Below are 27,816 nucleotides of genomic sequence, written 5' to 3'. Positions count from 1 at the left end.
TTGGTATATTCTTTTTTTAAAATTTAGAGTACTCAATTCATTTTTTCCAATTAAAGGCAATTTAGCGTGGCCAAATGATGTACCCTTCACATCTTTTGGTTGTGGGGGCTAAACCCACGCAAACTCCGCACGGACAGTGACCCAGAGCCGGGATCGAACCTGGGACCTCGGCGCCGTGAGGCAGCAGAGCTATCCACTGCGCTACTGTGCTGCCCTATGATTTGTATATTCTTTGTCAACACTACATCGAGTAATCCTGGAAGAAAAGACAAAGAATACAACATAGAACAAAGAACAAAGAAAAGTACAGTCTTACAACACCAGGTTAAAGTCCAACAGGTTTATTTCAAACACCAGCTTTCAGAGCACTGCTCCTTCCTCAGGTGAATGATTATGACAAAATTATGAAGGACATAGACAAAGTGATTCACCTGAGGAAGGAGCAGTGGTTCACCTGAGGAAGGAGCAGTGCTCCGCAAGCTAGTGTTTGAAACAAACCTGTTGGACTTTAATCTGGTGTAAGACTTCTTACTGTGCTCACCCCAGTCCAACGGCAGCATCTCCACATCAAAGAAAAGTATAGCACAGGAACAGGCCCTTCGGCCCTCCAAGCCTGTGCCGACCATGCTGCCCATCTAAACTAAAATATTCTACTCTTCCGGGGTCCGTATCCCTCTATTCCCATCCTATTCATATATTTGTCATGATGCTCCTTAAATGTCACTATCGTCCCTGCTTCCACCACCTCCTCCGGCAGCGTGTTCCAGGCACCCACTACCCTCTGTGTAAAAAACTTACCTCGTACGTCTCCTCTAAACCTTGCCCCTCGCACCCGCTCTGGGTCACTGTCACTTGACCCCTTTACCCAGGAAAAAAGTCTCTGACTATCCACTCTGTCTATGTCCCTCATAATTTTGTAGACCTCTATCAGGTCGCCCCTCAACCTCCTTCATTCCAGTGAGAACAAACTGAGTTTATTCAATCTCTCCTCATAGCTAATGCCCTCCATACCAGGCAACATCCTGGTAAATCTCTTTTGCACCCTCTCTAAAGCCTCCATATCCTTGTGATAATGTGGCGGCTAGAAGTGAACACTATACTCCAAGTGTGGCCTAACCTAGGTTCTATACAGCTGCAACATGATTTGCCAATTTTTATACTCAATGCCCCGGCCAATGAAAACAAGCATGCCGTATGCCTTCTTGACTACCTTCTCCACCTATGTTTCCCCTTTCAGTGACCTGTGGACCTGTACACCTGGATCTCTCCAACTGTCAATACTCTTGAGGGTTCTACCATTCACTGTATATTCCCTACCTGTATTAGACCTTCCAAAATGCATTACCTCACATTTGTCCGGATCAAACTCCATCTGCCATCTCGCTGCCCAAGTCTCCAAACGATCTAAATCCTGCTGTATCCTCTGACAGTCCTCATCGCTATCCGCAATTCCACCAACCTTTGTGTCGTCCGCAAACATATTACCAACCACGGTAATATAACATTAGCCACATACAATATTCTTTATTTTTGCTACCAAAAGGCTCACATTTCCTTATTTCACTGCTACGAACATCCCATTCCCCACCTCCTCTGATTTGCATCTATTTTCAGTGAATTACCTCTGTTTGACAAACACAAAACACACCAGCTGGGTTTAAATGACTCTCAGCCTGGAGTTCACATGAGAGTTATGCTACCTGATTGAAAGTGCCTGCTCCATCAGTTTTTACCCATTTGGAAGCAAATCATGGCCAGTATTTTTAGGATGACAGGGTTTCCTGTCATCTGAAGAGTCAGTGGCCTTGGGGAGCTGCCTTAATCTGATTGGCTGGAATGTCTCTGGCCCTGCAGCGCTAGAATCTGAAGTGGACAGGACTGGAACTGCAAGCTGTCCCTGGAACCTTCGTCCAGGAATTCCAGGAAGAGGTCAGTCTCAGGGACCCAGGGCATGAAGCATAGGAGAGGCCGGGGAGAGGGGAAAAATGGATGGACAGTGATGAATTGGAATGTCGGTAGAGAGTCTGGAGTGGTGGGGAGGGAGCTGTTTCGGTTACCAGACCTTAAGATGGAGTTATACCCAAAGTTAAAATGGTGCTGCTGATGGAGTCCCCGCCACCACTGACGTCCCCTGAATTAATCCTGAACCAGATTAATTTTGTGTGTCCCCCATATTCTGCCAGCCTAGAAATTGTTGGTGGTTGGGAAACAGCCCTTAAGTGTTGAGCAGTTGGTCACTTAAGGACATTAATTGTGGCAAGGATGGGTGGCCATCCGAGGCCTTGCATGCCCCAGCGGATATTGAAGAGAGGTCAGGGTGGGTGGGAACCCAGCAGGAAGGCCAGCCGAGGAGTACAATGCTTACCCATCTCCCCACTTACAAAGCCGCCGGAGATGGAATGTAAAATGCTACCCCATGTCTGTGTGTTCTTTTAGTTCTTGTAATAACCTCGCCAAAGCCAGTCTTCCGACACCAAACCCCTATTATTTGCATACCGGAAGGAGGCCACAGCCGTGGCTCACATCACACAAGTCTAAGCTCAGGGACCTACAAAATACTTGCCTGAGTTGAGTCACCTGATTTTAACTCCCTCTGTTCGTTTCCCATTGGGTGAGCTCCCGTCCGCTCAGTAGCGAAGTTTATATTCCCGAAAACTTGTGGAGTGATTTATTGATGATCCCCGTGTCCTTCGTGGCCACCAGAACAGAGGGATTCCCCATTTAGTCTGTTTCTCCCGAAGTTCACTTGCTGCGAGAAAGTCCCTTCTGCTGCCGCTTGGCAATCGGTCAGAGGCCAGTTGAGGGTGGGACTGGACTTAATGATGTGAACTAAATTGGGGACCTTCGTTTCTGGAGGAAGTGCTGAACAGCTACTGCCGCGGGTTCCTCTTCGGGGTCTGTTTCAGCCAGGGCACCAGATTTTTCTTCCATCTCAGAGTCCGTTTCCCCATTATCTGGAGGGACGAGCGCTGGGGTGGCTTCGAGTTGTTGCTCGGTACTTGCGGTGGCCACCTCCATGGCCAGTAAGAAGGTTTGCTCAGGTCAGACTCCTTGCTCCTGAGGTGGTCCAGGTGTTTCTTTACGATCTTTACGGGCAGCATGCTTCACAGCTCCACGATCCCAGGTTTGATTCCTGGCTTGGTCACTGTCTATACAGAATCTGCACATTCTCCCCGTGTCTGCATGGGTTTCCTCCGGGTGCTCCGGTTTCTTCCCACAATCCAAAGGTGTGCATGTTAGGTGGATTGCCCATGCTAACTTGCCCTTAGTGTCCACAAAAGATTAGGTTAGGTGGGGTTACTGGATTACGGGGATAGGGTGGAGCCGTTGGCTTGGTTGGGTGCTCTTTCCAAGGGCTGGTGCAGACTTGATGGGCTGAATGGCCTCCTTCTGCACTATAAATTCAATGATCTTACCCTGGACCTTCACTTTGTCTGACATTGGCCCTGTTTTCTCCATTATAATCCCAGGAACCCAGCTGGTACCATTTACAAAGTTCCTCACATAAACCTAATCACCTGTTTTGAATGTTTTTTAGTTCTTGCAGAGTTGCAATTTCTTTTCCGCTTCTCTTGTTGGGACCCCACCAGCTTTGGGAATGGTAGATTTAGTCTCATCCCATTTAAAGGTCCAGTGGGGCAATTCCTGTTGTCGTGTGAGGAGTGCTCCTATGGATGCCGCAGCTTGTTTCCTCATGCCAGTTTTACAAGTCTGTCCCGTTCCGCCAGCCCATTTGACAATGGATGGTAAGATGTGGTTCTGATTTGTCTGATGCCATTGGATAGCATGACGTTTTGGAACTTACTCATGGTGAAGGCAGTGCGGTTATTGAAAACCAGGACTTCAGGTATTCCATGCATGCAGAAACTCTGTCATGATTCCTCAATGTAGCGGGGGAGGTCTTGGAGCTTATGCGGTGTATCTCCAGCCATTTTGGAGTGTGCATCTTCCAGGATCAAGAACATAGACCCCATAAAAGGCCCTGCAAGCTCACACCCATGGCCTGCCAGACTGCTCCCATGGATGTAGGGATGCTGAGGGAGGGAGTTTGATTCTCCTGGCATAGATTGCACCATCTCACCAAGTCCGTGATGCCTGAGTCGATGCAGGACCACCAGATGTAGCTGCTGGCGAGCATTTTCACTTTCGATACCCCAGGGTGACCATTATGTCGTTCCATAAGTATCAGGCGCCATCCTGGACAAGGGACAACTATTTGGGACCTTCAGAGAATGATACCATCCTCAACACTGAGCTTGTCTTTCTTAGTCAGATAGCGTTTTATTTCTTCTGATGGTTGTCTTCAGAATTCATCATTCAGGATCCGTTTTAACAAGGTTGGCTTTTTTTGTGTCCGGGTTTTAATTTGCTTTCTGGACACCAGGAAAATCTCCGAAATATTTTGGATCATCGTGACCACTTCCAATGCTGGTAAAGCAACTGGGCTTGTGGACAGCAGAAAGCGACTCAACGCATTGGCGTTATTTATCCATGTTCAGGGCAGTTCTTAAAAAGATATTCATAAGCTGCAAGTAACAGGGACAAATATTAATTCGGGCAGAGGCAACAGTAGGAATTGCCTTATTCTCTTTATAAAGTCCCAATAAGACTTGTGATTGGATATTATTATAAAATGTAGATGGAAAGGTGAAACATTTTTACACCAAACACAACCACTAAGCAGCAGCACGGTAGCATGGTGGTTAGCATAAATGCTTCACAGCTCCAGGGTCCCAGGTTCGATTCCCAGCTGGGTCACTGTCTGTGTGGAGTCTGCACGTCCTCCCCGTGTGTGCGTGGGTTTCCTCCGGGTGCTCCGGTTTCCTCCCACAGTCCAAAGATGTGCGGGTTAGGTGGATTGGCCATGCTAAATTGCCCGTAGTGTCCTAAAAAGTAAGGTTAAGGGGGGGGTTGTTGGGTTACGGGTATAGGGTGGATACGTGGGTTTGAGTAGGGTGATCATGGCTCGGCACAACATCGAGGGCCGAAGGGCCTGTTCTGTGCTGTACTGTTCTATGTTCTATGTTCTATGTTAAACCCTCTTTCTCGATTTGAGTGTACTTTGATTGGCTTTCGAAAGGGCCCCTGAGACGTATACGATAGGCTTTCCATTCCGTCTTTCCAGAGGTGTGAAAATAGGGCCCCAACCACGTAAAGGAAGACTTGTCAAAATGAGTCTCTTCTCAGGGTCGCAATAAGTTGGATGACAGTAATTGTTGTTTAACTTTATTGAAAGCCTCAAGCTGTGGTGCCTCCCAAGGCCATCTTTGATACTTCCATAGTAGGATATGCAAGGAGGCCATATTTGGGATAACATTTCTGTAATAATTTACTAATCCCAGGAAAGATTTTAATTTTAAGGTGTTGCTTGGAGTTGGTGCTTCGCTGATCGCTTTGTCTTCTACCACATGTAAACCTTTTTTAACCACCTGATAGACCAAGTAGGTCACAGAATTTGCTTCAAAAATGCATTTTTCCCTCTTCAGGTCTACCCAATCTCTTGGGAATCTTCACAAGACCTCTCCTAGGTTCGCCATGCGCTCTTGGTCTGAAGCCCCCATGATCAGAATGTCATCCAAGCACTGGTAGTGGGTATACCTGCATGGTGCAGGCCAGTACTGGCCTTGGCTTTTCCCTGAACGGCACACGTTGTGTCTATTCCGATAACTTTGGCTTGCATGTGCCCTTTTGCAGTGTTTGCAATAGTCCATTGTTCCCTAGCATTCTTGGGGCTGTCATTATGTTTCTCTGACTCCTCGGTGATGCAAGTTGAGCTCCAATATTGCAATGGACTATCTGACATCTTCCCTACACAAGCTGAGGAATGGTCACTGTTACAGAAGACCCCTCCCTCTAACCAGGGGACACTGCTGTCTGACACCCCTGAGCCACTTATTTCTTAATTTTCCAGTGAGTGCACTATTTCAAGGTTTTTTCAAAAATTCAGGTTGGGTTCTGCCAAATATGTTTGGGTTGTCAAGTTGTTTGTTCCACATACCAATCTGTCTCACAGCATTTCTGTAGGGATGTTCGGAATTCACAATGTTGTGCCAATTGTCGTAATTTGGCCAAAGGTGCGGTGACAGGTTCCCATGTGGTTCTCCCTGCTGAGTTAAAATGCTATCTTTTGAATCTACAAAATACCGGTTCAGGTTGAAACAGCGGGTTTTAAACTTCCGTTGGGAAGTTCCCATTTCCCATTGGGCAAGCTCCCGCCCGCTCAGTAGGGAAGTTCGTAGAATTTACAGAATTTACAGTGCAGAAGGAGACCATTCAGCCCATCAAGTCTGCATCGGCCCTTGGAAAGAGCACCCTACCTTAGCCCACACCTCCGCACTCGCCCCGTTACCCAGCAACCCCACCCAATGCAAACCTTTTGGATACTAAGGACAATTTAGCATGGCCAATCCATCTAACCTGCACATCTTTGGATGCTGGGAGGAAACCGGAGCACCCGGAGGAAACCAACGCAGACACAGGGAGAACTTGCAGTCTCCGTGCAGACAGTGACCCAAGCCGGGAATCGAACATGGAACCCTGGAGCTGTGAAGCAACAATGCTAACCACTGTGCTGCCGTGCCACACAGAGGGAGATCGATTATAATTGCCCATGTCCTTCATGGCCACCATAACAGTTCTAGTGAACATGGTAGGTTTCTCATGGTAGGATTCTGAGTTGGATGCTTAATCATATTCTGTACGTACTGTTATTATAGGAGTTGACTGAGTTAATGATAAATATCTGCATTCACTAAAATGTAGTGTTCACATTTGAACCTCTTGGATAACATGTTAACTATTCATAAAGGAACAGGGGCGAGATTCTCTGTCGGCTGACGCCGGCATTGGAAAACATGATTAGGTGGAGAATCGCACGTGAGGTGAAAATTGTGGCCGGCGCCGGACACCTGACCGAATGTCATGCTCCAGTCCCTCAATAGTGGCGTCAATGCGTACTACACCACACATATAATAAACTTCATTGACATACCATTAACGGGCTTGACCTCGGTATTCTTCGGTGCTCCCGCGATGCTCCACGCTGGCCAGGAGAAATTACCAATGGAGAGTTTCATTTGCGGTTTTAAAAATCGGGAAACAGGCGCTGTGGCAAGGAGAGAGGGGGTACGAAAAGAGTCCAACTTCGCTATCATGTTCTGACAGTTGTGCCGCTGGCCGGGGGAGCTTCTGCCAGGCTTGGAGGAGTAGCAGGGAGCGGCCTGGAGATAGGCCGTGGGGTCTGGCTGCACACTGGGAACGTAGTGCCACAGATCGTGTGAGTGTTCCCCCCCAGGCATCTGGCTCCAGCCGACCCATCAATGGGATGGGCACACTCCAGCACAACCAGTGCCATCTGGAATGAGTGTGTGTGGGGAGTGGAGTGAATTCAGTGAAAGGTTGAATGAAATCAAATTTCCAGCGGAATTTATTCTTTCCCATAAATGGTAAAAGAACTAAGAATGGAGGTTTTAGCAGTGAAGCATCTGGTACTGGGATTCCAGTGCTAACTTGCTCCTGATTTTTTTCAAAGGACATTTTTCGATTTTGTTCTGAATGAGTTGAGTTGAGGCCAAGGCTTCACTTTTCAGGTTATTTAACTTCTCTGTATTTCTGAATTCTCAGGTTATCTTGACCATTGCACAGCTAATGTGGTGTCGTGATTTACACCATTGTTTGGAGGGTGACCACAATCGCATTACAGTCACGGCTGAATTTGAAAAAACAAACTTTGAGGTGACTTTTGGCTGCATTTATGATATTTTTTTAAATAGAGAAGGCAATAGTTTCTGCTTGCATGTTGCATTTACAACAAATGACACTTCCAAATCTTTTTGTTACAATTGCTTCAAATTCTGAGATTTGCCATGTTATTTGTTCACCATGTAATAGGAATTATAGAAGGTGGCAAAATCACTCAGAAGCACTGTCACTTAACAAGCTTTATAACATCTATTGTTAACTTGATCGGGTAATTTTTGTTGTGTATAAGATTTTGTTCAAGGTCATGTGTCTGAAGTTCTTTCCTTTATATTCAGTTGCAGCCTTTCCGACATTCAACAATTGCAAGCTTGAATTTATAAATCACCCCCGCACCAACGTTCCTCATGCTCATTTGAATCTTTTTTCTCTCTATTTTTGTCTTGATCTACCTCGAGCCCTTTCTAAGCTCATTTGTCCCCAACCTCCCATTCTATCCCCAAGACACAGAATGGAGAACTATAGATCTGTTGGTTTGATGTCAGTGGTAGGGAAAATGTTAGAATCTCTAATTAAGGATGTGATAACTGGACATTTCAAAAGGAATGGTAAAATTGGGTAGAGTCAACTCGAATTCATGAAAGGAAAATCATGTTTGACAAACTTGTAGTGTTTTGAGGATTTTGTAGCAAAGATATAGAAGAAGCAGAGGATGTGGTGTATTTAGATTTTCTGAAGGTTTTTGATAAGTTCTCACAGGGAGGTTCGTAAATAAAATTAAAATGTATGGGATTGGGAGAAACATACTATTACGAATTGAGAATTGGTTATCATACAGAAAGCAGGGAGTAGGAATAAACCGATCATCCCTCAACATGGCAGGCTGTTACCATGATGAACAGTGCTCCGCCCACAGCCATTCACAATCTATGTAAATTAATTGGATGTGGAGACCAATTGTAATATTTTCAAATTTTCTGATGACACCAAACTGGGTAGGAATGCAAGTTGTGAGGAATTTGCAAAGAGACTTCAAAACCACTTGGGCAGTCTAAGTGAACGGGCCAGAACATGGCTGATGGAATATAATATGAATAAGTGTGAAGTTATTCAATTTGGTAGAAAAGAATCAAAAGGCAGATTGTTAAATGGTGAGAGCTTCGGAAGTGTGGGTGTCCAAAGGGACCTGGGTGTCCTTGTTCATGAGTCACTAAAAGCTAGCACGCAGATACAGCAAGCTATTAAGAAGGCAAACAGAATGTTGGCTCTCATCCCAAGAGGATTTCAGTACAGGTGTAAGGATGTCTTGTAGTTATATAGAGCTTTGGTGAAACCTCATCTGGAATATTGAGCATAGTTTGTTCCCCTAATCTAAGGAGGGAATGTGATGATATGATCTGCATACTCGTCTGCCATTAGGCCAGAACGTCGGCTTACCATTGGCTCTGGTCGGTCATGTGCCTCTCGACCGATTGGCCGAGAGGCTGAGTTAACCACGCCTCTATCAACGAGGTATAAATGCTCAGAAGCCTGACGATCGTCCCTTTCCACTGTAGACGATCGCCAGGCTGTGTTCTAGTTAATTAAAGCCTGACATTGGTAAATCACTTGCCTCACGTGCAATCGATGGTGCATCAGGGAGATACTTGGCAAAGGAGTGCAACAGAGGTTCTCTAGACTAATCCTTGAGATGGCGGGATTGGTTTACGGAGGAGACTGCGACTGTAATCCCTAGAGTTCTGAAGAATAAGGGATGACCGAATTGAAACTTAAAGCATTTTTACAGGGTGTGGCAGGGTAAATGTAGATAAGATGTTACTCCTGTTGGTGAGTGTAAAACCAGAATAAATAATCTCAGGTAAGGGTAGGCCATTTAAGACTGAGATGAGGAGCACTCACGAGCGTGATGAATCTTTGGAACTTTCTACCGCTGAGGACTGTGAAGCTCAATCATTGAGCATGTTCAAGACAGATATGTAGATTTCTGGAGATCAGTAACATGAAGGGATATGGAGATAGTGCAGAAGAGTGGCATTGAGCTAAATGATCAGCCAGGGAAAGTGGAATTGTGGTAGATGATCAGCATGATCGAAATGGTGAAGCAGGATCAATGGGCCAAATGGCCTATTTTTGTTCCTATGTTCGTGAAACTGTTGAGTGCCCAACCCTCCTTTCTGCCCCATGCGGATTGCTCTTGTAAATGGTTCTCTCCCCTCATGTATTGAGCACCCTTTCAAATGACAAACGCCTGTAACTACCTCAGAGTGGCAATCAATCACCGGATGTTGTAATTCCAAAGCCCCTGTCTCGCCTGATCTTCCTCACTCAGGCCGGATGAGGCAGGAGTGGTTTGGTGTTGGACAGGGATGACGGGTGGCAGGCTGTGTGTGGGCCGTGTCCAGAGTCGGGTCGGGTCAGGCCGGGCATGGGTGTTTGGTTGGGTGGGGGGGGGGGGGGGTCCTCTGAGATGTGAAGGGTGATAATGGTGTGGGGGGTGGGGTTAGGTGTGTGGGTTCTCTCTCACTCTGGGTCTTTAAAATAGTTACTCTGGAGTTAGAAGTACATTTTTCCTCCTAACACTTTCAGAGTAACTATGAGGGTAAAACTGACAGAACCCATCCAGAGTTAGTGATTCAAATCGCTCTGTCAGATGGTTTCCAGATCAGTGAAATTGTCCAGGGGAAGTTAGTCCCTCTGGATAATTGCTGGGTAAACCCTTCCGTGGGAACTTCCCCAGTGCATCAACGGCGTAACCCCCATGTCGATGCTGGGGAGCCAGGAAGTTATGGCCGAATTTGTTGTTGCCGCATAAATCCATGCCCATCTTTCCTACAGCTCCATGTTTGGACCCAAAATACAAACGGAAAATGCTGGTAGTAGTCTGCAGGCCTGGCAGCATTGTTGGAGAAAAAAAAAATAGTTAATGCCCTACCCCAGAGGCGAGTTTGGCGGTGGTGGTGGGGGGGGGGAATACCATTTTATCGGCGAGAGTGTGCAGAGTGGAGAACCTGCTGTCTTCCCAGGCTTTCAACCCGGAGACCAACTGAGGTGATTAAGAAGCCACTTTAAGGGCCTCATCCTGTTGCTGTTGGTATTCAGTTACGGGTGGGTGGGAGGATCGCTATGCGGGGGAGACTGCCCAGTAAATCCCTTGGGTTTGTTTGTGGCCTAGTGTGCCACATTGCAGGATGGGGAGAGTGGTTGGGGGGGTCATTCTGAAGAAAATATATTCAGTAACTTAAATGGCGACAGATTTTAAGTGGTAAATCATGTGACTAATACCACCATTTTTAAAAGATGACTTTTATTTTCCGCATAAATGCAAATGAGAGTACACTATTGTGAAGCAATAATTTGGTTTGTACACCCATTAAGTATGTACTATTGTGAAAGATTTCAATATTTTGTACCACTGGTAAGATTTTTTGGCTGGTATATAATGGTGTTATATCTATTTCATAGAGACTTAATGCTCTAGCTGCTTTGGTTCGAGGCAAGCTCTTAAACCTTCATCGAAGTATTGTGACTGCCCTCATAACTGTGGATGTTCACGCCAGAGACATTGTCACGGAACTGGTGGTAGAAAAGGTATTTCGCATTGCCAGAACTCTTGTTGGCATGACCTGTGCCCTGTTATTGAAAGTAATATGACTGCTCGTTCTGGTCTTTGTTTCCAGTTCCCAAAGTAATATTGAATGCTAGTTTTAAAAAAAAAGATTGAGCAACATATACATTTCAATTTATAACATTTACGAACACAGATAATATCATGACCTGCAAGTAATGTACAGCCGAAAGCTCATAAAAATATATTTGTCATTTAATGCCCAAGTATTACATTGCTGTCTGTTTCAAATTTTAAACATGCCTTATTTATAATATATGTCACTTAGTAAATGCTGTGCATGATTATTGTTCTTGCAGTTGTGTGCTTTGCTCACTTTGTGATATAAAATGCAGGGTAAGAAGGTACATGAATCTGATGATCTAGATCAAAGATGGCTTTGGTAAAAATTGACATCACCATATCTGAATGTACAAAGCATTATAAATAAATTCAGGAGAACTAAGTGACTATTTGGAGTAGAAGGACATAAGGCCATGAGACATAAGAGCAGAATTAGGCCATTTGGCCCATCGAATCTGCTCCGCCATTCAATCATGGCTGATATTTTCTCATCCCCATTCTCCTGCAGTTTCCCCATAACCCCTTATCCTCTTATTAATCAAGAACCTATCTATCTCTGTCTTAAAGACACTCAGTGAATTGGCCTCCACAGCCTTCTGCGGCAAAGAGTTCCACAGATTCACCAACATCCGGCTGAGGAAATTCCTCCTTATGTCATTTTTAAAGCATCGTACCTTCAGTCTGAGGCTGTGCCCTCTGGTTCTAGTTTTTCCTACGAGTGGAAACATGCTCTCCACATCCACTCTATCCAGGCCTCGCAATATCCTGTAAATTTCAATAACATCCCCACATCCTTCTAAACTCCAACGAGTACAGACCCAGAGTCCTCAACCGTTCCTCATACGACAAGTTCTTCATTCCAGGGATCATTCTTGTTATCCTTCTCTAGACCCTCTCCAACGTCAGCACATCTTTCCTTAGATACGGGCCCAAAACTGCTCACAATATTCGAAGTGGGGTCTGACCAAAGCCTTATACAGCCTCAGAAGCACATCTCTGCTCTGACATGATGTACCTTTAGTGGAATCATGGCTGGGATGGAAAACTAAATAATCCTCATTCTGGCATTTTCAGTAGGGATAGAGAAGGAGGAACACTAGTCTTGTTAAGGACATACCAAGATAGCGCCGGAGCGAGGCGACTCTCTGCAAGCTCTCCCAACAGATCCACTTTTCACTTAACTTATACTCCTTCTAATCTTTTACATTGTATCCCTTGTGTTGCCCTGTTATGTATTCTCTTTTATTCCCTTTTTTTCCCATGTACTTAATGATCTGTTGAGCTGCTCGCAGAAAAATACTTTTCACTGTACCTCGGTACACGTGACAATAAACAAATCCAATCCAATCCAATCCACCCCATAGAGAGAGCATTTTTTATTGATGGTCAGCTCAGATGGAATCTATCTGAGTGAAGTTGTGACTAAGTTATGAACCTGTTGCCAACTTGAGAGTTGCTCTGATCTTCATAGAGACTGATAACTTTAAGAAGAGGTTTAAACCTCTAGTTACTAGCTGAAAGAATAACATGATGAGATTTCATGTTTTTAAAATGTTTACTATACAATAATAAAGGGCTAAGAAAATACTATTGACTGCACACTGTTTTCTTTTCCTTGGCAACTTATACTTTAAACTACAGGAAGTGATGTTTCCCTTGTTTACTTATCATCCTACACACACGTCAGGGAATCACAGTCCTTAGCAAACAGTCCACAGCTGCTCTTATCTTCCAATTTATTCCTGTCTCCCTGTTTTGCTGAGTAGAAGGTCAAGTGACTGTCTGGGACACTTTCCTCAGTTTCCAGTGAGTTTCTTAAAGCCACCTTACGCAGTAAATCCTGTTCGGATGATTCTTCTTCCCCTGGCCGTGCCAGGACAAATCTCTTGGAATCCTTAGATGAGTGCATCTCTTTGATTAGCATCCAGCTGTGGCACCATGCACAGTCAAGCATGTTTTTTTCTCTTTGCTGACCACACACAGCAATTGCTGTTGTTCTGTGATATTCATTGGCTTTTAGGGAAGCCTGTAACCTGATCTCAGAAATGGCTTCCTCTGCCCTCGTCCCCATTATGAGGTGAAACACATTAAACTTGCATCAATATAGAAATGCCAATTAGCTGTCATTGATCCCACTCCTTTTCATCTCGGGAGTAAATGGACATTTGTAGCTCAACTGTTTACAACCCGGTATCTTCAAACTCCTCTCTGTGACTTTGGGAGACTCCGAGCCTACTCATGGAAACTCAGAGACTGTTGCCATTGTCTCCAAGCACCCTGCACCTTCTTCTCAATAAGCAATCTAAGCCTTCCTTTGATCTCAATCAAACCACCCAGACTTACTGTAAGGCAGACTGCAAAATAGGTCACATGACCTACTTCATTTAACCCTAAATTTAAAGTTGCTGACTCAAAATATAGGACCTGATTTTACACTCAAAAACAGAATCTTGTTTTGGGTTCATATAGTGGGGTGTTTCTCAGCACCGACAGCAGCCAGAACGACCATGCTATCTTTTTTTTTGTAAAATATTTTTATTCTCCATTTTTACATTTTCTTCAAGATTTACACACCACCCACATGCAGTAAACAGTAACAAATACAAAGTTAATTCCCTTATCAACAACAACAATCCCATCCTCCCACCACCCCAAACAACGACTCCCTGGCAACATAAGCATCAAATAAAACAAACCCTCCCACGGCGGGACAATCAAAGCAGAAAAAAACAGAAAAAAAAGGAAAAAGGAATCAGGGATCGCCTATGGTCACCGTTGACCTATAGAGTCCCCCCCCTCCCCCTAACATTCAATGCCATCCAATCCCGAAGGAGTACACTACATGACACCCACGCATTACCCCCCTCCCCCTCCCCGACTCCTCCCCTTCACTTCCTTTTTGCAAAACTCCTTCCCCCGACCTCTGTTCCTTCCCCCCAACTTTCCACCCCGGCTACACTCATTGGGCCCTGTTCTGCCGGGCTCCGACGCCCCTCCCCCCACCTCACACCCGTTCACTGGCCGGCTTAAACCGGCCAGCCTGGCGGACCCCGCCCGGGTCTCTTTCCCCCTTGCCCGGTCCCAGGGAAACCAAAAACTCCCCTTTAGCACACAGACCCCGCATACTCACCCAAGCCTCAAAGAAGCATTATTGCAAGTGAAAGTCCCACCTCTTCCCTTGTCCAAGTATATACAACGTTAGCTCATTTAGCACACACACCAACCACAGTGAAAAAATACAATTACGTGAGGCTACATCGATACATGTCCACTTCTCAATTCAGCCACAGTCCTTCTGCGTTTGCAAACTCCTCCGCTGCTTTTGCCGTCCTGAAATAAAAGTCCTTGGATTTGTAGATCACCCTCAATTTAGCTGGTATACTATGCTGCCCTGCACCTTACTGATGTACAGCCTTCTTCACCCGGCTGAAGGCAGCCCGCCTCCTCGCCAGCTCCACCGTGCAGCCCTGATATATGCGTATACCAGCTCCAGCCCACTGCACCACCCGCTTCTGCTTTGCCCAGCACAGGACCTTCTCCTTCACACTGTACCTACAAAAGCACAAAGTTACTACTCTCGGCAGCTCACTCTCCTTTGGTACAGGCCTCCACGACCGATGAGTCTGATCCCGTTCATATCAGGAGGGGTCATCCCCCGCCCCCAATAGCTTCGCCAACATCGTGGCAAAATACTCAGTCGGCCTCGGGCCTTCCACTCCTTCGGGAAGACCCACAATCCTCAGATTCTGTCGCCTGGATCTGTTTTCCAAGTCATCCATTTTGGCTCACAGATCCTTGTTGATCACTATCACCATCCGCCTCTCCTTCCCCATCGAGGTAAGTTGATCACTGTGCTGCAATAATGTCTCTTCCACTTCCTTCAGCGCCTCGCCTTCTCCCGCACCTCTGCCACTGCGCTCAATACCGCCGCCCTCACCGGGGCAATCGCCTCCTCCACCAGCACTTTCAATACCGTCCCCATCTCCTTCCTCATCGCCTCCATGTGCTTTGTGAACTGCCTTTTGAGTTCCGCGGCCATCACCTTAGTAGGTTCTTCAGCCGTGGGCAATGCGGCCTCCCCTGGCGCCCCAGCCTCCACTTTCCTTGCCGTCCACGCTGTGACCTTTCCACTCCCTGACGGAATTTCAGCTGCTTTTTTCACGACCATTTTTTAACTTGTTTTTTACATTTCTCTTCACTGTGCCTTCTCCCTGCTTTTGCTGCCACTGTAGCCCCTGGGACCGGGTGTTAATCCCCGAAAATGCCGTTCTCGAACGGGAGCCCTCCAATGTGCGGCTGCCTCCCGCCCGCCGTCACCGGAAGTTGAGTGACTCTACCATTTATTTGCCCTTGGTCAGGAACGCCCCTCCAAAGCTGCACTTACCTGATTTCCTGCACTGTCGAGCTCAGGAACATTTGTCAAATAGTGACCATAAACAAATCTGGGGCACATTGGAAATAAATAAGCAGCCCAAGGTAAAGGTGTTGGATGGAATATTTGCCATTTTGAGTTGAACGATGAGGCACCTAAGCCAGTTTAATTGCTGATACAGTGGGAGGTCAAACCATGAATGAGCCATGAGGAGTATAGAAGTTTGAGATATCAGGAGTGCAGGTTAAACACTTTCTAACCAACACTAAAGGGGATGAAATGAAAAGGTTGAGAGCTTCATGGATAAGTGGAGAAACTAAAGCAAAATTAGATGTCAAACAAAGATTTCTGACAGAATAAAATCTGCCAGGAATCTATTAGGTAACACATTTTAGCCCCTTCATTCTTAATATGTACCCTGTCTATGCAAGTCTGTACTTTCAATGTTAGATTATAGGTTGGAGGAGTGAAGCCCAGCAGTTAAAATTACTATGGCCCATTCTGCTGACGATGGGTGTAAATCTGGTTGATATAACCATCTGGTCAGCAGATGGCAGCTAAATACCCACATATTTTAGTTTACATTTAGTGTCAATTGAAAATGGGATACCGAGATTTTTAACAATGTGAAACAAGCTTTTTAAAGTTGCTAATTGTTCTGTTGATGATAACCAGTGCTTCACTCTTTTGTAGGTGGATACAGTAAATAATTTTGAGTGGCAGAGACAGCTACGCTATTACTGGGATCTTGACGCGGATAACTGTGTGGCTATGATGGCCTTATCTAACTACACATATGGCTATGAGTACCTGGGAGCGTCCCCTCGGCTGGTTATTACACCACTTACTGTAAGTACATTCACTGAAGGTGGTAGTGATCTGAAATTGAAAATAGGGAGACAATAATAGAAAGGGCAATACTGGTATAATGCCTTGATACGTCTGCTGGCAATGGTGAGAACAGTGTGAACATTCAGCCTATTTTAGTTTACGCCACTGGTGTTTGTGGCAAAAAGGTAATGTTGATGTTTGAGCGAGGTTGCTGGCTCCATCGCGTAATATGGACTTTGCCGAAGAGATGGTGATAGGTTTATCATATCCTGACCCCATTTTTAAAAAATGCACAAAGCCTCTTCCATCAGGAAAATCTTAGGCCTACGCACAGCGAGACAAGACTGGCAGTTCATTCTAAAAGTCTGAAATTGGCCACAATGATTGACCAAGATTTAGCATGTACTCCATTTTGCCAACGTTGACTTAGAAAAATAACCTGACATTATTTGCCTATTTGAACAAGAAAATTGCAGGCCACCCGGGAAAAGTAACAAAACTGGGTGACAAGATTGTTTACCTGTAGAAAGCTTGGCGTCTAACAGGATGATATCCAATCTAGTCTTGTATGTAGGGCAAACATTAATTCTATGTTAATCTTTCTAGCAAGTTTGTAATGTTTGAACAGTGGTTAGCACTGCTGCCTCACAGCGCCAGGGACCTGGGTTCGATTCCGGTCGGGTGACTGTGTGGAATTTGCACTTTCTCCCCGTGGTTGTGTTGGTTTCCTCCAGGTTCTCTGGTTTCCTCCCACAGTCCAAATGTGCAGGTTAGGTGGATTGGCCATGCTAAATTGCCCCTCAGTATCTAAAAGGTTAGGTGGGGTTACTGGGTTACGGGGATAGGGTGGAGGCCTGACCCTCAGCGAGAAGCCCTTTCAGAGGGTTAGTGCAGACTCAATGGGCCAGATGGCCTCTTTCTGCACTGTAGTGATTTTATGATTGCTGATTATGTTGCCTTGCTTATCTTAGGACCGGTGTTACCTCTGCCTAATGGGAGCCCTGCAGCTAGATCTAGGAGGAGCTCCAGCTGGCCCTGCTGGTACTGGTAAAACAGAAACTACCAAAGACCTTGCAAAGGCCTTGGCCATCCAGTGTGTTGTTTTCAATTGCTCTGAAGGCTTAGATTATAAGGTAAGTAAAATTCTGACAAATTCTGAATCTTTTTAGGAATACGTCATTATACATTTAATAGAGGGTATTATATGTAAAGTAAAGGTACTCCATTTTGCCAGTTTTGACTTAATAGAGGGTAATAGAGTTTAATAGAGAGTATTGTATGTAAAGTAAAGGTAATTCGCCATAGTCCCAGATGACCATAGGTTTCTTTCCCCTTGAGGGGGGGAGAGCTGTCTGGGGATAATTTAACCTGAGGATCACCACACCTCAAGCCGTGGGGAGGGGGGGGGGGGGGGGGGAGTGGGGGGCAAGGTTGAGAAAGCAGGCCTTCATGAATAACCTCAGTCTGCACGGGAGTTGAACCCTCGCTGCTGGCCTTGCTCTGCATCACAAACCAGCTGTCTAGCCGAGTGAGCTAAACTACTTAAAGATCGTATGTCGCAAGGAACAAGATTTTCAAGAGCAAAATTATTTTTTGATGGACACAATGACTATATTCTCCTGCAGATGATGGGACGTTTCTTCAGTGGTTTAGCTCAGTCAGGAGCCTGGTGCTGCTTTGATGAGTTCAACCGGATTGATATTGAAGTACTTTCTGTCATAGCACAGCAGCTCATCACCATCAGAAATGCTAAAGCAGCCAAGGTACCATATTATTCTGATACTAATCAAGCTTAATAATGAACACGTCATAATTTTAGCATTAAAACATGGGGATGAATTTCCACTGGGGTGAGGGGAGGGCCTTCTCCTGATCAGTGACCATCATTTTGGTAGAAGAGAAGTGGAAGCTTTGCAAAGCAATGTAAACAGTATTTGTGCTATTTTTTGCTGCTCTTAGAGAGAAGGAATGAGTGAAATGATAGTCCAACTCCACTGTTGTCACGGCTGTGGCTCAGTAGTAACATGTCTTACCTTATGAGTCAGACGTTCATGGCGTCGAGCACCACTTCAGAGACTTGAGCTCATAATCTGGGCTGACATTTCAACGCTGCACTGCCAGACCTTTGGGTGAGATGTTAAATTTTGGTCTTAGTTTGACATAAAAGATCTCATGGCATCACATGAAGTAGCGTAGGCGATTTCCTCTGGTATCTGGCCAACATTGATCCCTCTATGAATAATTTACTTCAGTGCTATTTGTGGAATCTGGTTGTGCTCGGATTGGCTGCTGCATTTCCCTTTATTACTGCATTGACTGCATTTCAAAAGTACGCAATTGTCTCTGATGTGCTGTGGGGCATTCTGAGGATGTTAAAAGCACTATGGAAATGCAAGATCTTTTTCTTTTTGCCTCTTTCTTGATTTCTGTCCATTGATCCTTATTAGGAAAGATATATTAACAGGACAAGATGACTCAAGTGGGAAGCAGCCCATACGTAGCAAAATCAGCAGCGTAGGTGTGCTGGGCTGAATGGTCCTTTCAATACTGCATATTCTGTGTCATTTTATTTAAGTGACTCACTGTTCGAATATTGGCTAAGGAAATAATTGCCCTTGATTGTGATGTACTCTATGCTTCCATAGACTGCCAGTACTTGAAGGATAGGTTCAGAGATGTGGATTTACCACATTGCTCGGGGGCTTTTGATAGGGCGGCATGGTGGCACAGTGGTTAGCACTGCTGCCTCACAGCGCCAGGAACCCGGGTTCAATTCCGACCTTGGGCGAATGTCTGTGCTGAGTTTGCATTTTCTCCCCAACTCTGTGTGGGTTTCCTCCGAGTGCTCCGGTTTCCTCTCACAGTCCAAATATGTGCAAGTTAGGTAGATTGGCCATGCTAAATTGCCCTTCGTGTCTAAAGCTACGATGGGTTTATGTGGATAGGGCAGACAATTGGGCCTCGGTGGGTGCTCTTTCGCAGGTTCGGGGCAGACCTGATGGGCTGAATGGCCTCCTTCTGTGCTGTAGGGATTTTATGATTCTATATGCAACCAACCTTTAGTTGCCAACTAATAAATAATGATTGAATCAAGAGAAAATCATGAGTAAAGTAATTGTTGTTTGTTTTTGTTTTGTGCAGCTCACGCGTTTCATGTTTGAAGGTAGAGAAATCAAGTTAATCCTGTCATGCGCAGCATTCATCACCATGAACCCTGGTTATGCCGGGAGAACTGAACTACCAGACAATTTAAAGGCTCTTTTTCGACCTATTGCAATGATGGTTCCGAACTATGCCCTCATTGCTGAGGTAATTGAACTGATGCTTTTGTTTACTTCTGTTCCTTTTATGTTGGTCTGTATCAGTGATATAAGTCGATCAACGCCATTAAGTCAGCTGGACTGATGGAACCTTTCCCCTTAACCTCAAGCAGTTGCAGCCCAATTGATTTTTTTTCCAAAATTATTTGAAGTGGTTCAAGAAGGTGGCTCACCAAAACCTTCTCGAGGGCAATTAGAAATGGACAAAGTACGCTCTTAACTCGCCTTTGGATAAAAAAAATCTTGTGCTATTGTTTGATCATTTGTTGGTTTATAATGAGCAAAATTAGACCTCATCAAGTTTTACCGTTCAATTAAATAATGGCTGCTCTGTATAATAACTCAGTTTGGCTGTCTGACACAAAATCTCTTCATTCCCTTGCCAAACAAAAGTTTTTTTAGATTAAAGAAACACTTAATGGGTATCCATAATATTTAAAGATGACTTGAAGGCCTCATAGACACCGCCAACACCCCCATCCCCCTCCAACGTAAAATACTTCAGACCCCCCAGCCAAGTCCAACCTCCATAAAGTGTCCACCCGCCCTACCTTCCCTCCCAGCACTGGGGCAGCAACACCAGTGCCCTTGAGCTGCATGCCCGAATATGGAAATGGCTACTCAGCTCCCCTGAGCAGCCATTGCACCCCGCTTCCTGTTTTTAAATAGGAGTACTAAATGGCACCCACGAGATCTCTTGTTGAGGAGCTGGTTAATTTGTAGTAATGAGATGGAAATGAATGCAAATTCAGGTTCATGATATTCTCACCTTATTTGGGCGAGATCCAGAACTCGTCATTGGGAGTGGGCCAGTTAGATGGCAAACTGTTTTGCGCACGGCGCAAATCTTGATTTTGGCCTTTCCTGCTATTTAACTGGTGCGTCCAGATCCATGCCAGGCACAACACAGTGGTTAAATCGCACCCTTGTTCTTTATCACATTTCTGTATGTGGGAGCTTGCTATGCACAAATTGGCTGCCATATTTCCTACACCTCAAAACTGCTTCATTGACACGACATTGTGTGGTTGTGAAAGGCACCATACACATCTAAGTCTTTATTATTTTTATCCCTTTACTCAACGTTTCTACCCAAATTAGATCCACCTTTAATCTTCTATACTGAAGGGAATAAACGTAGTTTTTGCAACTTGTCCTGATAATTTAACCCTCTTTGTTCCAGTGTTATTCTGGTGACTGTGCTCCATCCATTCCAAGACTGGTAAATCCTTTCTGAGATTCAGTTCCCAGAAGGGAATGCAGTACTCCAAATGGGATCCAAACTGCATTTTATTGAACAACAGCATAACTTCTACTCTTTGTATTCCAGCCCCTCGAGATAAAGCCCAACATTCCAATCACCTTTATAATTATTTTTGAACCTGTCTGCTAGTTTTTAGCAACTTCTTTACATAGACTTCTTATTCTCTCTCTACCTGTACAGTTCCTAGATGCTCAAGATTTAAAGCCTTGATCCACCTTCCTTAGATTAAACTGGATGATCTCATCCTTCTCCACATTAAAACTATAAAACTACCTCCCACAGCTTTACCCATTCACATAATATATTAACTTTTCAACTCCCTGCTCCCATCTACATGACTTAATGCATCACCTAACGCAGTGTTGGCGGCAAATTGGGTATGTTTCTCTCTATTCCTTTGGGTAAATTTTTAATAAATACAGATTGGATTCTCCGGTCGCCCGGGATGTTTCTTTGTGCTGTGCCTTTAGCTGGTGGCGGGATTCTCTACTCCTTGTCAATGGGATTTCCCATTGAAGGTATCCCACCCCACTGGGAAACCCGCAGTGGGTTGCACTGCCGGTGGGATAAGAGTATTTCAAATCCCGGAGAATTTCAGGCATGATCTAAAGCTCCCATGATCCCAGTTGTTTATTTGTTTCTGTGTGTTATAGGTCATCCTGTATTCGGAGGGTTTCGAATCTAGTAAGGTTTTGGCCAGAAAGATGACCCAGATGTACAAACTATGTAGTGAGCAACTGTCCCAGCAAGATCACTATGACTTTGGTATGAGAGCAGTGAAGTCCGTGCTCGTCATGGCTGGGTAAGCAAACAAATTGACCATGTTTAACTTTGGCTTTAAAAAAAAAACGGAAAATAAACTTATTGGGGGTAGATTTTCTATCAGTTGCTCAGGTAGCAAGCTGGTGGCAGTGCGTATAGGCATTAAAGGAACCATTGAGTGAAACCAATAGAAATTAAAGTTGGGCTGTTCTATCCTGGATGGACCCTCCAGGAGTTTTTACACCCTGGGCTCCTCGTTAAAACACTACCTCATGGCTTTTCAGAAGAAGCAAAATTTTGTTGCTCGTTCTGGGTGAGTGTGCTTAACACTCAATTGGCTCTGCTTTATTCCTAAGCTCTAGAGTCACCAGGTATCTTTATGATACCGCCACGAGGTTCAAGTTCAAGTTCAGATCAATGACTCAATACACCAGTTAGTAAGGTTCAAACAAGTTATTACAGTTATTTACTACTCATGCAAATAACACTAAGACTAAACTATTCCTACCACTACTAAGCCAATACTTATCTGGAATAAGGGAACTGCCGGATCAGGGAACAATGGCCTCTTGCTCTGTCCTGGATTCGCATGCTTCCAGTTGGTGTGGACTAAAGGGGTCAGGAGTGTCTATTCTCGTAGCGGGCGTTGTATGACACTTACTGGTCGGTGTAGCAATTGGCCAGGCCTCTCCTTCTCACGTTCAAGTTCTCAGAGAGCTGCTGCAAAGGTGTTCTGCTGGAAGGGCCGGCTAAGAGAGAGAGGCCGGCTAAGAGATCAAATTCGTCTTGGGACCTTACTTTTATAGGTCCCAGGGGCTTCCCGCCCTTTTGGGCGGACTCCTAACTCACTGGCAATTGATTGGGTCTCATCATTCGATTGATACGAATCCCCCAATACTGAGGCTGTTCCTCGATCGCTGGGCGGTTCTTTCTAACTTGTTTGTGTCCTTTTGTTTCAGACTCCGTTGGCGCCGAAAAGTCTGACCTGCTATAGAATGTTTCGATGCAGCTAATTGTTGTGTCCATTGTGCCCGGGAATCACCGGGAATCGCTCAATTAGTATGCAAACTTGCTAGTTTCTATGCTGTCTGGTTTCTTCACAGACAGAATACACAGAGAGGTTCTGCAACCTGCTTGCCTTTCTGACATTGTCCAATTTTCCCTGCATGTGTTTCAATTCTCCATTTTATGTTGGGAAGTGGCCAGCTTCGGTGGCTACAGTTTGGGTTCTAGTTATTGAAGTGCAATAAATTAAGTCAATGTGAGAATATTAGTCATGATGGACAGATGGTTAAGTTCAAGAAGAGATAACAGAGGCAGTGTTAGATATATATCACGAGAATGGGGCATGGTGCCAAAGGACTGGTAAACAGCTAATGTAATTCAGATATTGCAAAATGGAGAAAGGCTATTTTTCGAGAGCAATGGATGAATTATCTTAACATAGATTGTAGGAAAGCTGATGGAATTTTTACTCAAAGTTATAATAGAAAACATCTAGAAATCGGATTTCAAAGTGGAAGATCATGCTGATTAATATCATTGAAGTACTAGAAAGGGTGAACAAGGGCAATGCTGCAAAATGTTGTTTTTTGATTTTCCAAAAGTTTTTGGTACGGCACCACCTTGTGCTTTTGTGACTAGGGCCAGATAATGTGGAGTCAGGACAAACAACAGAACGGAGAGAAAGGGGTGTTTGCTAGAGCTGTTGGGGAGGGTTTAAACTAATGTGGCAGGGGGATGGGAACCGATGCAGGAAGTTGGAAGTTAGTAAAACAGGGACAGAAGCAAAAGGTAGTAAGGGGGAAAGTGCAAGACAGAGAAGACACAGTCAAAAATCAAAAAGGGTGACAGTGACTGAGGGGAGCTCAGTGAATAGGCCCAGTAATACTAAAAGGAGTAAAACTGGAGATGTTAAGATTCAAAACAGAGGTAAAAAAACCAACATAAGTGTTCTTTACCTGAATGCTCGTAGTATTCGGAATAAAGTAAATGAGTTGATGGCGCAAATCATCTAGAATGACTATGATTTAGTGGCCATTTCTGAAACATGGTTAAAGGATGGTCACGACTGGGAGTTAAATATCCGAGGGTATCAAACTATGCGGAAGGACAGAGTGGATGGTAAGGGAGGTGGTGTAGCTCTGTTATTTAAGGATGATATCCGGGCAATAGTTAGGGATGATATCGGTGCTATGGAGGATAAGGTTGAATCCATTTGGGTGGAAATCAGGAATAGTAAGGCGAAAAAGTCACTGATAGGAGTAGTCTATCGGCCACCAAATAGTAACATTATGGTGAGGCAGGCAATAAACAAAGAGATAACTGATGCATGTAGAAATGGTACAGCAGTTATCATGGGGGATTTTAATCTACATGTCGATTGGTTTAACGAGGTCGGTCAAGGCAACCTTGAGGAGGAGTTTATAAAATGTATCCGCGATAGTTTCCTAGAACAGTATGTAATGGAACCTACGAGGGAACAAGCGGTCCTAGATCTTGTCCAGTGTAATGAAACAGGATTGATTCATGATCTCATAGTTAAGGATCCTCTCAGAAGGAGCGATCACAATATGGTGGAATTTAAAATACAGATGGAGGGTGAGAAGGTAAAATCAAATACTAGTGTTTTGTGTTTAAACAAAGGAGATTACAATGGGATGAGAGAAGAACTAGCTAAGGTAGACTGGGAGCAAAGATTTTATGGTGGAACAGTTGAGGAATAGTGGAGAACCTTCCAAGCGATTTTTCACAGTGCTCAGCAAAGGTTTATACCCACAAAAAGGAAGGACGGTAGAAAGAGGGAAAATCGATCGTGGATATCTAAGGAAATAAGGGAGAGTATCAAATTGAAGGAAAGAGCATACAAAGTGGCAAAGATTGGTGGGAGACTAGAGGACTGGGAAATATTTAAGGGGCAACAGAAAGCTATTAAAAAAGCTATAAAGAAGAGTAAGATAGAGACTACTCATACTGACTAACCAGTCTGCTACAATCCACGTGGTGGGAGTGTTATTGAATCAACCCTGTGTCTGTACTCACTGACTGTCTCCACTGGAAAGAGGCAGATCATGTGTGTGGTGTCCTTTATATATGGGTTGGTGTAATGCCCGCCTGTGGTCGTGTCACCTCTGTGTGTATCGTGAATGCCCATTGGTCATATCCTATCTAACTGTTCAATTGGTTGAATGCCTGTGTGTCATGTCTCTGGTGCTCCCTCTAGTGTCCAGCTAGTCTACATGTATTTACATTAACCCCTTGTGTATTTACAGTGATGCACATCACCACAGTATTGACATTTAAAACCTAACTAAATTAAAATACCCGACCCCACAAAAGTTATTTTATTTGATTACAAAATTATTTTTTGCGTTTATGTTAATTTGTCTCTGATCATTAAATATCAGTGCAGCTCAGCGCTTGTTGCAATAATATAGTACTGTCCTGGACCTAACTATCTTCAGCTGCCTAATGAATTAACACCTTATCTGTTATAATTCAGAATTGGGGATGTTTATGGATAATGGTTCAGTGCTCAGTATCATTCACATCCCTTTGGATACTGAAGCAGTCTGTGCCAACATTTAGCAAGTCCCGGACAACTTTCAGTCTTGGGCCGATCAGTTGCATATAACATTCATGCCACTTAAGTGTAAGGCAATGCCTCTCCAACAAAGCAGAATCTAACCATCTCCCCATGGCAATCAATGACATTACCACTGCTGAATTCCCCTGTCATCAATATCCTGGAGGGGTTACCATTTGTTAATGGTATGTTAATTATATTGTTAAGATACACAGGTGATGGGCATTGTTTAATTCAGTACTTTGAGCACAAATAAATAGACCACTGGCACACTAGGTGTGAGGGGAGCGTTATGAGATTGAACAAAGTCACTAAACCCTTTCAGTAAAGAAAAGCTCTTTCTTTTGGTTTTGACTTCACCAACTGTCTTGGATTCAATTAATATCATTGATGAGAAATTTAGTTGAACCAGCCAGGTAAATATGATGGTTACATGATCAGGTCAGAGGCTTGGAATTCAAAGTCTATCTACTTTTATTGAGGCATAATTCAGGAGTGTGATGGAATACCCTCCACTTGCCTGGGTGAGTACAAATCCCACAACACTCAACAAGCCCGCTTGATTGGCACCCTGTCCACCATTTGAAATATTCACTTGCTTCACCACAGATGCACATTGGCAGCAGTGCATATCATCTGTAAGGGTGCCCACAGCAGCTGCAACATCCAAATCTCTACCACCTAGAACAAGGGCAGCAGGCATGTGAGACACATCACATATACATTTCTCTCTTGACTTGGAAATATATTGCTGTTCCTCCGCCACTGCTGGCTCAAAATCCTGAAACTTCCAACCTAAAAACACAGTGGGAGCTCCCATGCCAAAATAGACTGCAGCAATTCAAGGCAATGGTTTGCAATTACTTCACAAGAGCAGTTATAGATAGGCAATGAATGCTAATTTTGTAACTAAATAAAATTAAGCTCAATCCAGGTTCTGCTCTCAGTTGATGAAGGAGTTGCGCTCTGAAAGCTAGTTGGACTTTAACCTGGTGTTGTGAGACTTCTTACTGCTCCTCTCAACTGGTATCTTTGGCATGCCTATGGGATGAATATTTACAAACTTTATCCAATTTAAAGTCTGTAAAGCAATGGTCAAAACATTGTGTTCTTCAGCTCTGTTAAATAAATGGAACTGTTCAAGTTTTGACCTGAAACCACAAAAACTCTTTGACTTATTTTTTTGAATTTGTGGAAAACTAACATACCTTATATAGGAATCACAAGAAGAACAGTTGTAATTGTTATTGTTTGGAATAGTTGATTGTAGTGGGTGGAGAGTTGGGCAAAGAACTTTGCTAAATGATGTTGGGTTAGATGTGCACCCCAAATGGAGAAAACACTGCAGTGGTGGGACCCAAGAAGGAGAGCACATTGAGATGTGGGCATTGCAGGCTGGGCCAACATTTATTGTCCATCCTTGAGGCCATTTAAGAGTCAACCACGTCGCTGTGGGTCTGGAGTCACATGTATGCCAGACCAGATAAGGATGACCGAATTCCTTCCCTAATGAACCAGATGGGTTTTACCGACAAGCGGCAATTATTTCATGGTCACCATTAGACTTTCATTCTAGATTTTATTGAATTTAAATTTCACCATCTGCCATGGTGGGATTTGAACCAGAGAATTACCCTGGGATTTTGGATTACTAGTCCAGTGACAATGCCACTACGCCACTGCCTCTCACTGTTAGAAAGGCAGGAAAGGTGATGGATGTCAAATAACCATAATCAAAGGTTATTTTGTAAACATTTGGTCATAAGCAGAATTTAATGTTGTGGAATGTGTTTTTCCTGGATTTAGCCTCGTGTTGGTCTAATCTCTATTACGGCAATGGTTACCATTCCAGGATGCAGAAGGCTGCTCACTGTCAGTAATATCATTACCTTTATCGTGTTGATGTGGAAATGTGATGTATTGTAGATATTAGTTTCCTTTTAGTGGGTTTCACTGATATATATCTGTCTCCATGACTCCTTTGAAATGAAAATGATTATTTGCCTAAAATATAATTTTTTGTTGATGTACAGTTAGTTGCATGCACTAGTTTTGAAGACAATTTAATAATCCGTCACATTTCTTCTGTTTAGGTCTCTGAAGAGGGAGAACCCAGATTTGAATGAGGATGTTGTGTTGATTAGAGCCTTAAGAGATTCTAACCTACCAAAGTTTCTGTCAGATGATGCACTGCTTTTCAGGTAAACAGCAGATTTTTTTTTTTTTAAGAATCATAATAAATAATGCAAAATCATTAATTAGTTTATAAGATAAAGGAGCAGAATTAGGCCATTC

The 27,816-nt window shown here is 44.2% G+C and overlaps 1 protein-coding gene across 2 annotated transcripts in view; it reads left to right on the top strand.

Annotated features, from left to right (window-relative positions):
- Window positions 1–27,816, top strand: part of dnah6 (dynein, axonemal, heavy chain 6) — a 389,182-nt gene that overhangs the window by 146,806 nt on the left and 214,560 nt on the right. For both annotated transcript variants that reach the window (XM_038804236.1, XM_038804238.1), the window contains 8 exons: window positions 7,624–7,734; window positions 11,161–11,286; window positions 16,452–16,607; window positions 17,561–17,722; window positions 18,215–18,352; window positions 19,731–19,898; window positions 21,827–21,975; window positions 27,615–27,722. In XM_038804236.1, the coding sequence (XP_038660164.1) occupies window positions 7,624–7,734; window positions 11,161–11,286; window positions 16,452–16,607; window positions 17,561–17,722; window positions 18,215–18,352; window positions 19,731–19,898; window positions 21,827–21,975; window positions 27,615–27,722 (1,118 nt within the window). The remainder of the gene's footprint in view (window positions 1–7,623; window positions 7,735–11,160; window positions 11,287–16,451; window positions 16,608–17,560; window positions 17,723–18,214; window positions 18,353–19,730; window positions 19,899–21,826; window positions 21,976–27,614; window positions 27,723–27,816) is intronic.

Source organism: Scyliorhinus canicula, chromosome 8 (genome assembly GCF_902713615.1).
Source record: "Scyliorhinus canicula chromosome 8, sScyCan1.1, whole genome shotgun sequence".
Lineage (NCBI taxonomy): Eukaryota > Metazoa > Chordata > Chondrichthyes > Carcharhiniformes > Scyliorhinidae > Scyliorhinus > Scyliorhinus canicula.
Note: the sequence above shows the minus strand (reverse complement) of the source record. Positions and strands in the feature narration are given on the sequence as shown.